This window comes from Lupinus angustifolius, chromosome LG02, assembly GCF_001865875.1.
Source record: "Lupinus angustifolius cultivar Tanjil chromosome LG02, LupAngTanjil_v1.0, whole genome shotgun sequence".
NCBI lineage: Eukaryota > Viridiplantae > Streptophyta > Magnoliopsida > Fabales > Fabaceae > Lupinus > Lupinus angustifolius.
The window spans coordinates 16410311-16426336 of record NC_032010.1 but is presented as its reverse complement, the minus strand read 5'-3'; the positions used below and the strand labels follow the sequence as shown (position 1 = coordinate 16426336).

At 28.7% G+C, this 16026-nt stretch overlaps 1 protein-coding gene and 1 long non-coding RNA gene across 2 annotated transcripts; one reads left to right on the top strand and one right to left on the bottom strand.

The window, feature by feature from the left end:
* Positions 4786-5568, top strand: LOC109327450 (replication protein A 70 kDa DNA-binding subunit-like). Its single transcript, XM_019560599.1, has 4 exons — positions 4786-4972; positions 5062-5146; positions 5230-5357; positions 5438-5568. The coding sequence occupies exons 1-4, from the start codon at positions 4786-4788 to the stop codon at positions 5566-5568; spliced, it is 531 nt and encodes a 176-aa protein (XP_019416144.1).
* Positions 8682-11589, bottom strand: LOC109329111. Its single transcript, XR_002105518.1, has 4 exons — positions 11458-11589; positions 10451-10524; positions 9151-9153; positions 8682-8752 (listed from the first exon to the last, which is right to left on the bottom strand). It is a non-coding gene; the product is annotated as an uncharacterized LOC109329111 (long non-coding RNA).

Sequence of the window (16026 nt, the reverse complement as noted above, 5' to 3'; positions counted from 1 at the left end):
ACTGATAAACCCAATGGAACAGAGTTTGGACAGCAAGTCCTTGTCCTTATTGCTCTGCCATCACTGCCCCATCACTTTTGCTGTCATCATTGGTATCATAATTACAACTGATTTTAGAACAGGGAAAAGTTAAAAACCCCTTAAAACTTTATACTTTTTTTTATAAGTAGAAACTATAAACTATTTTTTTTCTTATAATTATTCCTTAAACTTTAACTATTGAAATTAAAATTAACACACAATAAATGGTGTCAGGTTATATGACGTTAGTTTCTCTTCTTTCCAGAGTACAAGAATTTCACTACAGAAATTAGGATGGAGCACCATATACAACTCAGACAGATTAACCCATGTTTCTTTTGTGCTACCCATGTCATAGACTAGATTATGCCGACCCTAAAATTTTGGAACCAAAAAAGTAAACATGTCAGCAACTAAGTAATGAGAAAGAAATTCCTATGTAGTATGGGGTGTATACATAAGCTGGATTATAGTGACTGATAACAACTTCATAGAAGTTATTGTTATCAGGCCACTTAGTACCAACTCTCTTACCAATCAATGAATCAAATGAGGCTGTGGAAGGCTTTGCACCTTTAATTCTAATTTCATTGATAGTAATTTAAAATTGTATGTATATAGGGATCAATTTCATTAATAATCAAAGTTTAAGGAGTAAGTAGGAAGAAAAAATAGTTTATAACATCTACTTGCAAAAGATGTAAAATTTAAGGGGATTTTGTGAATTTTTCCCTTTTAAATAATCCAATATTAAATTATAATTCTAAACTCCATTTTTTAGACAATCCAAATATTGCCCCTAAGAAATAGTCCTGTTGGTATAGTCACATGACATGAAATGTGAGTACCCCTCATGGTTTAAAACTTGACAACTACATAAATTTGTCTTTCTCTCTCCCGTTTAAAAACTTATGCTATATCTATTATCTATATAAGAATGCATTGAGCTAATATTATTACAATATTAGACATCTTGCTTCTTTGCTACTTGGATTTTTAGAGGACAAAATTGTCAAACAAAATTTTTTCACTTCAAAAAAATTAAAAGACCAGAAGTCATTCCATCTTTTTTGCGTGCCACACATTATTATTCAATGTTATTATAATGAATAAATAAATGCACTTTGAATCTACTATTTGTTGTTCTTTTTAAAAGTCTTTCTGCCTTTTCACTTCCCAATTATCATCATTCAAAAAAATTGTATCATTCCAATAAGCCATCATTATTTTATTAAATGCACTTTATCTTTTCTCTCTCCATTTGTATTTTATTAAATGTCCTTATGCGTTTCATATTTGTTTCTCTCTTCTTCTGTTATAAACATGTTTCTTCTTCTTCCTTAGACATCATATATCTCAAACTCAACCGCTAAGGTAAATGTCAGATCCGAACTTCTTTTGTATTCTTCTTCTTTTGTATTCTTCGTTTCATATTTGTTTCTCTTTTTTTCTGTTAGAAACATATTTTCCAGATCCGAACTACTATGACACAGTTTACTTTTTTAGATCCGGTTTACTGTCACATTTATCCTCTTTGGCTTATGTGGATGTCTCTTTCATATTTTGTGTTAAAATTTTTATCTTTATTATTTTTTGTATTAAAAATTTCATCTTTATTATTTTTCTAGATCCGACTAACTTTGACACGATCTACTTTCTCAGATCCGATTGTTACTTTTACATGCATTTGTGTTTTGAATGTGATTTTGAGTACATGTTTGTTACATGCATTTATCATTTTTGGCTTTTTTATGTCTCTTTCATATTTTTTGTATTAAAATTTTCGATCTTTATGATTTTTCCAGATTCAATCTACTTTGTCATGGTCTACTTTTTCAGATCTGGTTGTTACTTTTACATGCATTTGTGTTTTGAAGTTCTTGATGCATACTATAACTAATTACATACTATATTCTTGAAGTTCTTTATACTATAACTACTTACATACTTATTAGTGATATTTCAGTTTGATATTCTTGATGTATATTCTTGAAGTTGTTTCCTATGTTTATACTATTATTCATGTTTATACTATAATATCTTGTTACAGAATATTAGTAATATATAATATAATATTTTATATATTAGTGATATTCTCGATTATTTGTTTAATGTTTATCCATGAAAATCATGTACATGAAATATAATATTTTATTGAATTTGAGTATTAAAAATTTCATCATAATGATTTTTCCAGATTCAATCTACTTTGTCACGGTCTACTTTTTTAGATCTGGTTGTTACTTTTACATGCATTTGTGTTTTGAAGTTCTTGATGCATACTATAACTAATTACATATTATATTCTTGAAGTTCTTGAAGTTCTTTATACTATAACTATTTACATACTTATTAGTGATATTCTTGATATTCCCGTTTGATATTCTTGATGCATATTCTTGAAGTTGTTTCTTATGTTTATACTATAATATGTTGTTACAGAATATTAGTAATATATAATATAATATTTTATATATTAGTGATATTCTCGATTATTTGTATAATGTTCATCCATGAGAATCATGTACATGAAATATAATATTTTATTGAATTTGAGTATTTTTTCAGATCTTATGGACTAAGAAATGTCCCTGGGGAAAAATCGTTCATGCAAATTTATCCTCTTTGCCAAATATATTTATTTGTGCATACTTCTTCTAACATCAAGTTTGAACAAAGTTGTCATTTTGGTTATACATAAGTCATAACAAAGCTGTCATTTGTGCATATTTTTTTTGTTCTTGAATATATATTTGTTAGATAATAAATATTCTGTAACACACATTTAAATCCCAATTTCATATTATTTTTGAAACTTCAACACGTTTCACAAATTTCTAATTACATACTTATTAGTAATGTTTATACTATAATTAATGTTGTTTCCTATGTTTATATTCTTGATATTGTTGAAGTTCTTGATGCATACTATAACTAATTACATACTATATTCTTGAAGCTCTTGAAGTTTTTTATACTATAACTAATTACATACTTATTAGTGATATTCTTGATATTCCAGTTTGATATATTCTTGCTTAATATTCTTGAAGTTGTTTCCTCTTTTTATACTATTATTAATGTTTATACTATGATATGTTGTTACAGAATATTAGTAATATATAATATAAATTGAATAACATTAGTTGCTCCATAAGATTCAAAGAGTTTTGTTAAGGTAAAATTTATCCACGAGAATCATGTACATGAAATATAATATTTTATTGAATTTGAGTATTTTTTTTCCAGATGTTATGGACTAAGAAATGTCCCTGGGGCAAAATTGTTCATACAAATTTTGCAAATTTATCCTCTTTGCCAAATATATTTATTTGTGCAGACTTCTTCTAACATCAAGTTTGAACAAAGTTGTCATTTTGGTTATACATAAGTCACACTTCTCCTATTCAAATTTTTTTGCCTTAAAAATTTGAACTTTATTATTTTTTGTTCTTGAATATATATTTGTTAGATAATAAATATTCTGTAACACATATTTAAATCCCAATTTCATATTATTTTTGAAACTTCAACAAGTTTCACAATTTCATTATACATAAGTTATGTACTTTCTAAGTTGTTTCATTCAAGTACGAAGTTGACTCTCTGCATATCCATTATTAGTTGGTTATAATTATTTGAAGATTAACATTATGATTTTTATAGTAAATTTTAATTGTGTTTTTTATATTTCAAGAACCTTAATAACAATTTATTACTGCCATCACTATTTTAACAAGTATACTGTCTAAAGTATTACTTGATTGTCCGAAGTCTATATTTTGGTTATACATAAGTCACACTTCTCCTATTCAAATTTTTTTGCCTTAAAAATTTGAACTTTATTATTTTTTGTTCTTGAATATATATTTGTTAGATAATAAATATTCTGTAACACATATTTAAATCCCAATTTCATATTATTTTTGAAACTTCAACAAGTTTCACAATTTCATTATACATAAGTTATGTACTTTCTAAGTTGTTTCATTCAAGTACGAAGTTGACTCTCTGCATATCCATTATTAGTTGGTTATAATTATTTGAAGATTAACATTATGATTTTTATAGTAAATTTTAATTGTGTTTTTTATATTTCAAGAACCTTAATAACAATTTATTACTGCCATCACTATTTTAACAAGTATATTGTCTAAAGTATTACTTGATTGTCTGAAGTCTATATTTCATCGACTTTGTAATAATTGAATTTAGTCCATATCATAATTTATTATTGTCTTCAATTATCGCTTACTTAATTTCCAGATTGTAAATGGTTGAGTCTTATGCAGAAAGTAATATCTTCGATAACAAATAAGGTCTGCATATTATGTGGTAGCTTACCTATTAGCTAACCTTTGTAAAAAAATGACCTTAACATTTTTTATCTTACTACATTATCATTCTTTAATTCACAATCATGTTTTTAATATGTTATACTTAAATGTTGTTGTTAATTTTGATCTGGCTTAATACTTTTATTTGTGGTTGCTTAATGTTTCCATAAGTTAGTATTTGCTGTATTAATGTCAATATCATGCTCGTTCGAGTTGGTAAGGGATTTGAATGACTCAAAACACCTGTAGAAGATAACTGTTAGATTTACAGAAATTTGGTATGTCCAACTTCCACCTAAACCCGGACATCTAGAGATGATATTAATGGACTGCAAGGTAATATTAAATAAAAAACACATGTTTATTACAATTTCAATTTCAATTACTAACCATCTTGTTTGTAGGAGGACATGAAAACACATATGTCATGCATAATTTCAATGTATTCCACAATGATCTTCAATTTAAGGCATGCAATCATGCTTACATATTGCAATTTACTACTGGTACAACTCTAAGAGAGAAAGAGTTTGCTGATATTCCTCAATTTCAATATGATTTTAAAAAGTTTTCTGAAATACTTGCTGGACACTTTAATGTTGATTTGTTAGTAGGTAATTTTTTGATAGTATATATATTTTGAAATTGTTCAAATTTTTAGTTTATTTATATTATATTAATACTTAATGTTTTTAATTTGTAGACATTATCAGCGTTGTTGATAAAATGATTTTCTCTCAAACACAAGCTTCTTTAAAGAAGGTCATTTTCAATCTTAGAGATTCTAGGTAAATGTAAATTAATTTTGTTTTTTACTATGACTAATTAACCTTTTTTATCTCACAAATTTTTGAGTATTTGTTGTAATCAGTGGTGATGTTATCACATGTACTCTTTGGGAATCTCATGCCATGAAGTTTTTTAATTGTTACAACAACTTCACGATTGGTGAGCCCTTGATTGTTTTGCTGACACATGAAAGAGTCAAGGAAGGACAAGGTATTTTAAATCACAGATAGTCTTACAACTATCCTCATTATAGAATTATACTTTTGAGATTCAAGTTGATTGTTTTGCAGGTAAGTATCCACCGTCTGTGAGCAATTCATGGTGTGGATCGAAAATATTGATTGGTGATGAAATTCCTGATTATCAGAAATACAAGGATAGGTACATTCTTTTCTGTAAGGTTATTACAATTTTTCGATGAATCACATTCATATACTGTTATTTGTAACTTTTTTGTAGTTTTGCAACTTTAATTCTGTCATGTGACTCATTGAGCCAAGGTAATAGCCATCTGTCTCAATATTCTAATTTATCTGATGATGATCGATTCATGTACAAGGCTGAGGTGAAGACTCTTTCTGAAATTGCTGCCTTGACATCAACTAAGGTATATTTATGTTGTATTTACATTTTTCGTATTAGTTATGTCCTCACTCGAATTTTTTAATTTCTAGGAAATAACTTGTGTTACTGTTGGAACAACTGCAATGTTTATTGAGGGGAAACAAGGATGGTATTATGATGACTGTTCAAAGTGCACTAAGAAGGCTGATGTTAAGGACGCTCCGTTCACGTGCAAGTGTGGAACATATAACTTGAGTTGTACCCCGAGGTAATGCAATTTCAACAAGTTATATATTTTAATTTTAAATATTTACAGTCTTTAATTTCCTTGCTTATTTTTTAATATGGAGTTTTGGTTAAGGTACAAATTGGATATTAAAGTCATTCACGAGAATGGAAGTGGAAGGTTTGTCTTTTGGGATCGTCAATGTGCTGATATCATTGGAATATCTGCTTTCGAACTTAGAAATCAGATGATTGCAGTACATATTTTTCCAGTTATACATTATATAGATTGATATCACATGAGTACTTAATTTTTTGTGTCAAAACACTTTATAATTTTTTACCTTAACTGTAGGAAGGTGAGGATGATCCAAAGGCATTCCCTCTAATACTTGACATGTTACTTGCAAGGACAATGACATTTAGAGTTAAAGTCCAACCATCTTACCACCAATCTTGTGTGATAAGGCTATCTGAGAGTCCGGTGTTGATCAAGTCCATTGCTGATCAAGTCCATTGCTGATTAGTTTGGAACAGTGGAGATACATAATGTTAGTTAATGATATTTCTGTTTTACGCAATTTTTTTAATTTCTAATACAATCAAAGTTAATTTTTACCTTCTTTTAACAAGGGTTCGACCTCTGAATAACTTCATGGAAAGTCTCATCTCAATGACATGTCTCAATACGAATCTATGAGTGGCATCCGTAATTGAATACAATGTTTAAGATGCAAAGGTAATTCCTGTTATAAATGAGATTTATTGATATGTTTCTTAACTTGCATGGTTGGTCTTTATCTGTCACTGTTGATCATGATCCCGACGACCTTCAATTACTAACTCCAGCCAAGAGAATGTCGGTTGACTTAGATTTGGACCTACCACAAAGCCCCATCTTTAAATCTATTCAGTTGTCATCTTCGAAGATGGCAAAACATATCAAGACTGAGTGACTAATAGAAGCATGATGAATTATGTTTAACCTTTTGAGAACAATATTTTGATACATCATAGTTTGATGTATATTTTGTGACCTCATCCTTTACTACCCACAGACTAAGACTTACTAAGTTTGAAACACTACTGTCCTCATATATAAAATTGTCAATACAGTTTGCTATTAGTAACTCAGACGTACATAACACAAGTTATACATCTGACTGCCCACATGTTTAGTGAAGGAGAAAATTTACCTTTTCACCACATCTAAGTAATCTTAAAACCAACATAATTAATTTTGAAACACGACTCTCCCCTATATAAAATAATTTTAAGTTTGAAAAACTACTCTATCATAAGTACATAATTAAGTTTCTAACACTACTACTCTCCATATACATCTGACTTGCTCATCACGTTAAGTTAAGGTAATTGTTTCTGTCGTTTTATTAATTGTAAGAAATAAATTAACCATAGCTACATTAATTATTTATTCAGTTATATACATTAATTATTTCATAGCTACATAGAAAATTTCGATCAGCTAATACTTTTGGTTTTCGTGTGGTAAATTATCAAACTGGAATATATAATATAATTTTTTTGAATGTGCGTTTATTCATTGTAATTGTCATTGTTTAATTATGATGATACTATGACATTAAAATGATAAGATAATCATGATAACATTGAAATTACTTCTTTGTCTATTTGTTGATTTATTTCCATGTCAACTTTATATCATTATTTCCGAGTGGTGCATTGTATAACATACAATATGTGATGTATCTATGTATTAAAATTAATCATGATGAATGCTAATGCTCATTGTTTAATATGATGATACTATGACCTTAAAATGAAAATAGAGTCATGAAGACATAAAAATAATTTTGTCTATTTATTCATTTATTTCCATGCCCAGTTTATTAATTTCAACAAATAAATTAACCATAAGATATAATACAATGATATTTTATTATTTCTTACACATTATGTTATATATTTATATATTCAGTTTTATACATTAATTATTTAATCGGTAGATAGAAAATTTTAAGCAGCTAATACTTTATCTTTTCGTGTGGTACGTTAACTACAAAAAATTATCTGATTAGCCACGGTTAAAACCGTCACTATTGTACCACAAAACCGTGGCAAAATACAGCAGCCACAGTTTCCTCTACCCTAGCAATTACAGGCTTTGCAAAACTTTTGCCACGGTTCATTTATGTTATAGCCACGTCTTCACCAAGTGTGGTAACATTTCTTTAACCACAGTTTCAACCGTGGCTAATGTAACTACACACGTGGCTAATGTTTACCATTAATTTAACCACATTATAACCGTGGCTAATTATTTATTCAGTTATTCACATATTTCTCTCCTCATCCTCTCTAGCAATCATTATATTCCATAAAATAATGATAAATTTATTAATGAAATTAAATATTTACAAGATAAAATTGATTTTCAATTTACAAAAATATTCTTTCCTTTCACATTTCTTTCTATCATAAAAAGAAAGCAAGATAAATAAATAAGGAGGTCCATATAAACAGGAATGAGTATTTTAGTACATAAAACGGTGATAATTTATATAACAAATGAGTCCTTTCATAAATATGAGATATCCCAGCTACCCAATTCCAAACAAGAATTTGAACACATCACTTAAGGAAATAATCCCTTCTACACGCTTACTCCCAGCTTCAACAATCACAAGTCTTCTAACCTCTGTAAAAATTAATAAAATTGAATTAGCTTAAGGACCNATTTTGAAGAAAGGGTTGATGTGACTACCTGGTAGCTTATTCAATGTAGAAAGTGTCTGGCCTTTTCCCAAGTTTCATGACCTTCATTTTTATTTGTTCTATACCAAATCCTCAACAAAAGAAAAAAATATTAGTTCAAAGCCTGCATAAATTCAAAAGACTGCAACTTGAATGATACTACTACAAATCCCATTTAGGCTTCATCCACGATTTTGTATCAACTATAAGGCAAACTTGTTTGCGACCAACTCTTGTTGAAACACACTCCTTAATCTAAAAATAAAGGTTTTCCAGAAACACAATTTATCAGTGCTTAAGACAAAGCAACTCAAAAACCACTACATATGTCAACAATAAAAAGTAGAAAATGCCAACCATGTACAAACCCAAGTGAAATTAAAACATTGAAAAGTAGCACCTATAGTATGATATAAACTTGAAGCGTTATAAGAAACAACTTGAATATTGTGAAATTAAATAAAATTTGCACACTTACAAGCTCCTCCTAATTTTCTTTCAGTCCATCTTTAGCATACGCCAATCGATATATGAACATATGGCAGAGTTGATGGATAATAACAACATAGAAGATGTCAAGCCTTAGCCATGAGTTATCATCTCACTTCAATGGTTACAACGTAACCTTTCCTGACCCCCTCCCCCTTCAACTGTCCAGGAGCAAAAGAAACCACAAAAATATCATTTGTATATAAATTCAGGCTATCTACCTTCAGACTAATAGAACCTCTTCCAGTACTCCATACCATTGCAAAGTTTAAGGTCCAATCAATTTTTTCCAGACTGATAGACTTATGTATTATGTTTAACTAGACCCATAACATTTTATAATCACACATCTATCTTTGAGGTTAAAGATTGATTACAAACACTGACTTTGCAAACGTACTTAAAAAGGTCGGATTTTGCTGGTCAAATAATATGAGCAAGTCCATAACACCAAATAATAGGTCCTATTATCCCCTCCCCCTCCCTTATTTATTTCTATAGAATGTAATGTTTACTAACATATGAGAAGAAAACACAGAACATTTAATAGGTAATATTGCTAGGTGCTAGCTCTTGCCTTTTTAAATGTGTGTTAAGAACCTATGGAAATTAGAATAACAACATTCTAGCAAGAAACATATAAAAATATAATGAGCAATGTTAAATGTGGGAGGCACTACTCATCTATACTAGAGTTCAAAAACATGCTAACTCATTCTTTCAAAAATCGGCTAAAAAATTCTAACTGTGTAACATTAGAAAAGTACAATAGCCAACATATCCATACAAAGATCTAGCAAAATAGACTTTCACATTATAGAGAAAAACAGATCTTCATATATTAATAATAAATCAAGTTTATAACAGTAAAGCAAAACCAGAAATCTAAAAGGTCATTTGACGACTCAAATTACATTTCTAACAAATCCACTCGAAATAAGATTGTAATTGGAATATGATAATCTTAGTGAAATACTTGTGACTTTCACCTAATGTAAGGGTAGCCCTTAGTCAAAACTAGACATAAACAGAATCTTTTTAAAAGCACCAGAAAGAAATTAAAGCAACATTGCTCCAAGAGCAAATAGTTCAATACCATGATTGATTAGAGCATATTGAAGTCTTAAGATGACCATTAGTTCCTTTAATGACATAAAAAGAACATGAGTATATTCAGAATATCCCTCATCTGCAAAAACCAAAAGACCAAAAGGTCCTAAAGCACCACGTTTTGCAGCTCCACCACTAGTACTGCACTGATACTTCACATTGGATTGAAACATTTGTACTTCTTTCTAATTTCTATATCAACTTCAGCAATTCCATCATTTTGTATCCTCACTAAGTTAGCTATCAGTTCTTGCTGAGAAACATGACAATAAAGTGCCATGAACATGGAAATAATTTAGCAACTCTTATGCATACATCACAAATACACACCACAATGTCAATAACAAATATGTGAAGGTAAAACCAAAAGAAACAAAGGTTCTTCACAAGTAGATATATATGCTATTAGTAGTTCACTATGGGTAGGAAAGGGAAACAAGATGAAGATTCTAAATATCTAGCATGTGTAAGTGAGAAACTATGAACTAATGATAATAAGGACTAAGGGGTGGTAATATTTACTTAAATTACCATATATTTGAATACTACTAGATAAATATCACAACCAAATCTAAATAATTACGTCTAACCTCTACCTAAAAATACGATGGAGCCACCAAAATAATATCAAGTATAATCCGACACACGTGAAAATTATTTTTCTTGAGCCTAATAAAATTTCAACTTACCTGATAAAGCATATTGACACAAACATGAATATAAAATCCTACAGACAACATACTTATTACCTTAGACAAATTCATTACCCTTACCAAAGCAAACAACAACTAAAAGGTATTCATAGAATCAGCACAAGCACAATTGATTCTAAATAGATCTTTAATTTGCAAAGGAGATAACTTTATATAATGGAAAAATATAATGGAAGCAAATAAAGGACTCAATGATAGCTAATTCTTTAAAACCAGAACAATTTCACATTCTTGAATAAACATCAAAACAAACAATTCCCTCTAACCTCCACCTAAAAATAATCAAGAATCACCAAAGTAATATCAAACATAGTATGACATATGTGAAAATTATTTCCTTAAACAGAGATTAACAAAAAAACTCACAAATTAGGGATTTCTACATACTTTAAAAATAGATATTCAAAATTAAGGATTATAGTACAAGAATCATGAAATTAAGGATTTATATTCAAAATTGAAGAGAATCAAACCTCATTACACCTTCAATTTGAGCTAATTTTGAACAACGGTGGAGGATGAAGCTCATGGGAGGAAAAAGCTCACAGTGACAGCGATGATGGAGCTCACAGCGACGACAATGACGGAGCTTACAACAATGGCAATGATGGAGCTCACATCGATGGCGATGATGGAGAGAGAAAGAGAAGCAAAGGAGGGAGAGGGGGAGAGCGAACGAGAGAGAGAGAAGCAAAGGAGGGAGAGTGAGAGTGAACGAGAGAGATAGAGGGTGAGTGAAAGTGAAAAAAAATGAGAAATGTAATGTTAAAATGAAAATTGTTACAACTGGGAGTCGAACTCATTTATCTTAAGTTAAAAAGGGTTAAAAAACCGCTAGGCCGGGAAAAGTGGGTCCAATTTTCCGTTTTACTAGTGAATTAACTACGGTTTTAAAACATGGAAAATGCTGTGTGTGCAATCTACATATTTTAGGTAGTGGTTGTATGTTTATGAGTATATAATATAATTTTTTTGAATGTGCCTTGATTCATTGTAATGCTCATTGTTTAATATTGATGATACTATGACATTAAAATTAAAAGAGAGTCATGAAGACATAAAAATACTTTTGTCTATTTATTCATTTATTTTCATATCCAGTTTATATCATTTAATTCAAATATTAATTAAACATAATCATTTACAATTTTAGATGCATCATACAAATGCATTACCGTGTAGAAACATACATCACTTCATTTTAGGCTATAATCTATAGGTTTAATGGTTTTATTTTATATAAGACAATTTTATAAATATTAAACAAATATTTGAGCTTTAACAATATAAATCTCTAATTATTGAAGTTGTTTTCTTGCAGATCAATGACCATTCTCTGAATAACAAACTATGTCCCCAACTATATTTTTTGGCTATTCAGTTTTGATTTTCCTATGCAATATTTAATTTTATATAACATAATAACATAGTAGGTGGTTTCTGATTACTTTTTTAATAAAATTTAATCATTTACAATTTTAGATGATGGCATCATACTAAGGCATTAACGTGTAAAAACATACATCACTTCATTTTAGGCTATAATCTATAGGTTTAATGGTTTTATTTTATATAAGACAATTTTATAAATATTAAACAAATATTTGAGCTTTAACATTATAAATCTCTATTTATTGAAGTTGTTTTCTTGCTGATCAATGACCATTCTTTGAATGACAAACTATTTTCCCAGCTATATTTTTTGGCTATTCAGTTTTGATTTTCCTATGCAATATTTAATTTTATATAACATAATAAAATAGTAGGTGGTTTCTGATTACTGTTTTTACTTTTATATTTGCAGGTGAGTGGACATGCTATTTTTAACATTGCATTGGAAAACACAAAGCTAGAAAGCTATGTAGTCTTTCACAAGAAAGGTAAAGCTTCAAGAAAGATAATAAGATATGTCAACTCACAATGTAAGAGTGAGAAACAAACATCAACAAAAGTCACTTACCCCTTTCTTTGTAGTAAGTCATATTTTCTTCTCCCTTAACATAACGAGGATGTCAAACCCTTTCATTTCCCCCTTTTTCATTTTCAAAAAAAACTTACTCTCTCAACATGTTATTTCTTCTCCATGATTGATATCCTTCTCAGGTAAGATGCAATGTTCTTTACCTGGATTATCGTTTTCTTCAACAAAAAAAGTGTTATGACTTTATTTTTCTGATTTTTTTGTTTTCTTCAAAACAGTTCTGATTCAGTTAAAACTTCTTTCTTTGAACTCTCTTCTTAAGAAGTACATCTTTGTGTAGGGTGGAAGAAAAATAACTTTTATGTTCGTATAAAGTCTCTCCCATAATATTCTACCCATAAGGTAACGTTTTTGTTTGTTTATATAAAGTCTCTCCCACAATATTTGTTTCTAGAATTTGAGGATGAAGTAATATATATTTTAAAGTGTATGAGTATCTAATATTAGTTATATATGTTATTTTTACTTTGGTTGTTTATATAAGGTATCTCCCATAATATGTGTTTCTGGATTTTGAGGATGAAGTAAAATATATTTTAAAGTGTATGAGTATCTAATCTTAGTTATATATGTTGTTGATACTTTGTTTCTTTATATAAGGACTCTCCCATAATATGTGTTTTTGGATTTTGAGGATGAAGTGATATATATTTTAAAGTGTATGAGTATATAATCTTAATTATATATGTTGTTGTTACTTATTTTAACCGTAGAACATCTTATCTGAACATTGTTACTTTTTAAACTTTCCTCATTTAGCATGTTGTCTCAATTATGTTTCATAGGTTCTTGATTGGTGTTTATGATTTTGATATTTTTGAATGCAGTTTGATGTTCAACATTTTTTGTTTGTGCTAATTATTTTGAGTTATACATGATTTAGATGATTGAGGTATATTATAATGGGTCATTCTGGATACTTTTATACTTAGCTACTTTGTCATTTTTTTTATTAAAAATGTTATTTTAATACTTTTTTGTATGTTTCGATATATATAGTTTGTATTTGTTACTTTTTTGACATTATTTGACTTAAAAATTTGATGTTTAAAATATCATTTTGTTACTTTTTGTTTTGTTCTTCAATATTTAACTTTCCACATTTGACATGTTTAATTTCATTTTTTTAAAACCTATATAATTCTAATTTGTTGTTTCATGAATATTTTGTAGATTCTGGAATGGTGTGTATGGTTTTGGTATTTTGGAATTCAGTTTGATGTATACAATTTTATTGTTAAAATTATTTTTGTATTCAGTTAGAGATTGGTTACATTATTAAGAATACTTTAAATTTTTTGATTCATTCTGAATATTAATTATTCTATGATCTATTCATCGGTGAGATTATCAAAGCAAACATCTTATGGAATATCCTTCTATGATCTTCTCCTCTGTCTGCTTTGTTCATTTTGTACAAACTTTAAAATTGATTTTGTGTCAGCCTTAAAATTATTCTTTAAATGTTAGATATTGTTATGCGGACATTTATTAAATGAATTGAATATGTATGAGTTACAATTGTATGGACTGATATATGGATAAAAAAAGTATTATTTTTAATGATTACTTTATATAATTTAATTACTAAGTAACACCAGTTTTTGATCTGCAGCAATAAATAAAATGCCATTTTCAATAGTAAGAATTTCAAATTTTTTTAAATAGGAAGCTAACATTTCTGTACTCATAAATACACCATCAATTGGTAAAGTGAACTAAAAAAAGTGAAATCAAAGTTAGCACTAAATAATATAGAGAATGTAATCCACCTGCAACAACCATAAAATGTTTGTTCGATTATTATTGTTTAATTATTTAAGTTATGCACTAATCTTACACTTGGATTTATACATTGTGCATAAAACAAGACTTGATTTTGTGAATGCATATCTATTTCGTTTGATATCAAATGGATACAAATAATCCAAACATTTATTCTTCAATAGCAAGAAATAAAAGAAAGTCGATTTTGAAGGATAAGAGTTTAAATTATTCAAGAACAAAACAATCAAGTTCAACGGTGCAGTCCCAACAACAAAATGAAACACAAATGGAAATGAGTAGAACCCCACTTCAACATTTAGATTTACATACTGCCCCAAAGTTTGCGCAACTTTACATTTATGATACAAAACATGAAATTCAAAACAAAATGGAAGGATTAAGGTAAATAATAATATTACTATGGATAATAATGACATATTTTTTTTTATATTATGTGCAATCTTATTGATTTGTTGTTCGATTGATGAATATAGGAACAACAAGGTTGATTCCCAAGTAGTTTGCCAAATATCACAAATGTTAGATGAAAATAATGTCCAACAATGCAACAACAAAAGAAAATATGGTTCCTTTTTCATCAACAGAAAGTTATAGTCACCAATTCAATGACCATACAAATGAAGATGATGTCAATTTCGAAAATGACATAGAAGGTATTGATTCAATTATTTAGTTTATTGTTAGTCATTTAATAAGTTAATTTAATTATTTTATTTAACAATAATATCTTATGTTTTTTATATTTAGATGGTGTTAATATTGAATACTCTTCCAAAGATGAAGATCAATTCGATAATTCCCATACACCGTCAATGTTTCAAAATTATCAAGGTTATTTACTATACATTTTAAATTTTAATTTATAGTACAAAAAAATAGCCACTAACATTAAAATTGTTTGGTTAGATTATCCTGATATTGGTGATCATGTTATTGAATGTGATCATTGTGGAGCATGCATGTGGTATGAAGAGCGAAAGCGTAAACATAGAAATACTACAACACCCAAATATGAACTTTGTTGTGGTGATGGTAAAGTACAAATACCCTTATTGAAAAAACCTCCTCCAATCCTTCAACATCTTCTTTTTTATTTGCACTCTCGTGATAGTGTAAATTATCAAAACAACATTCGTCTATATAACATGATGTTTGCCTTCACATCTGCGGGTGAAAAATTTGATAGATCTATTAATAATGGTAGAGGTCCTCCAACTATTAGGATACAAGGACAACCATGTCATCGTATTGGGAGTATGTTGCCGATGTCTGG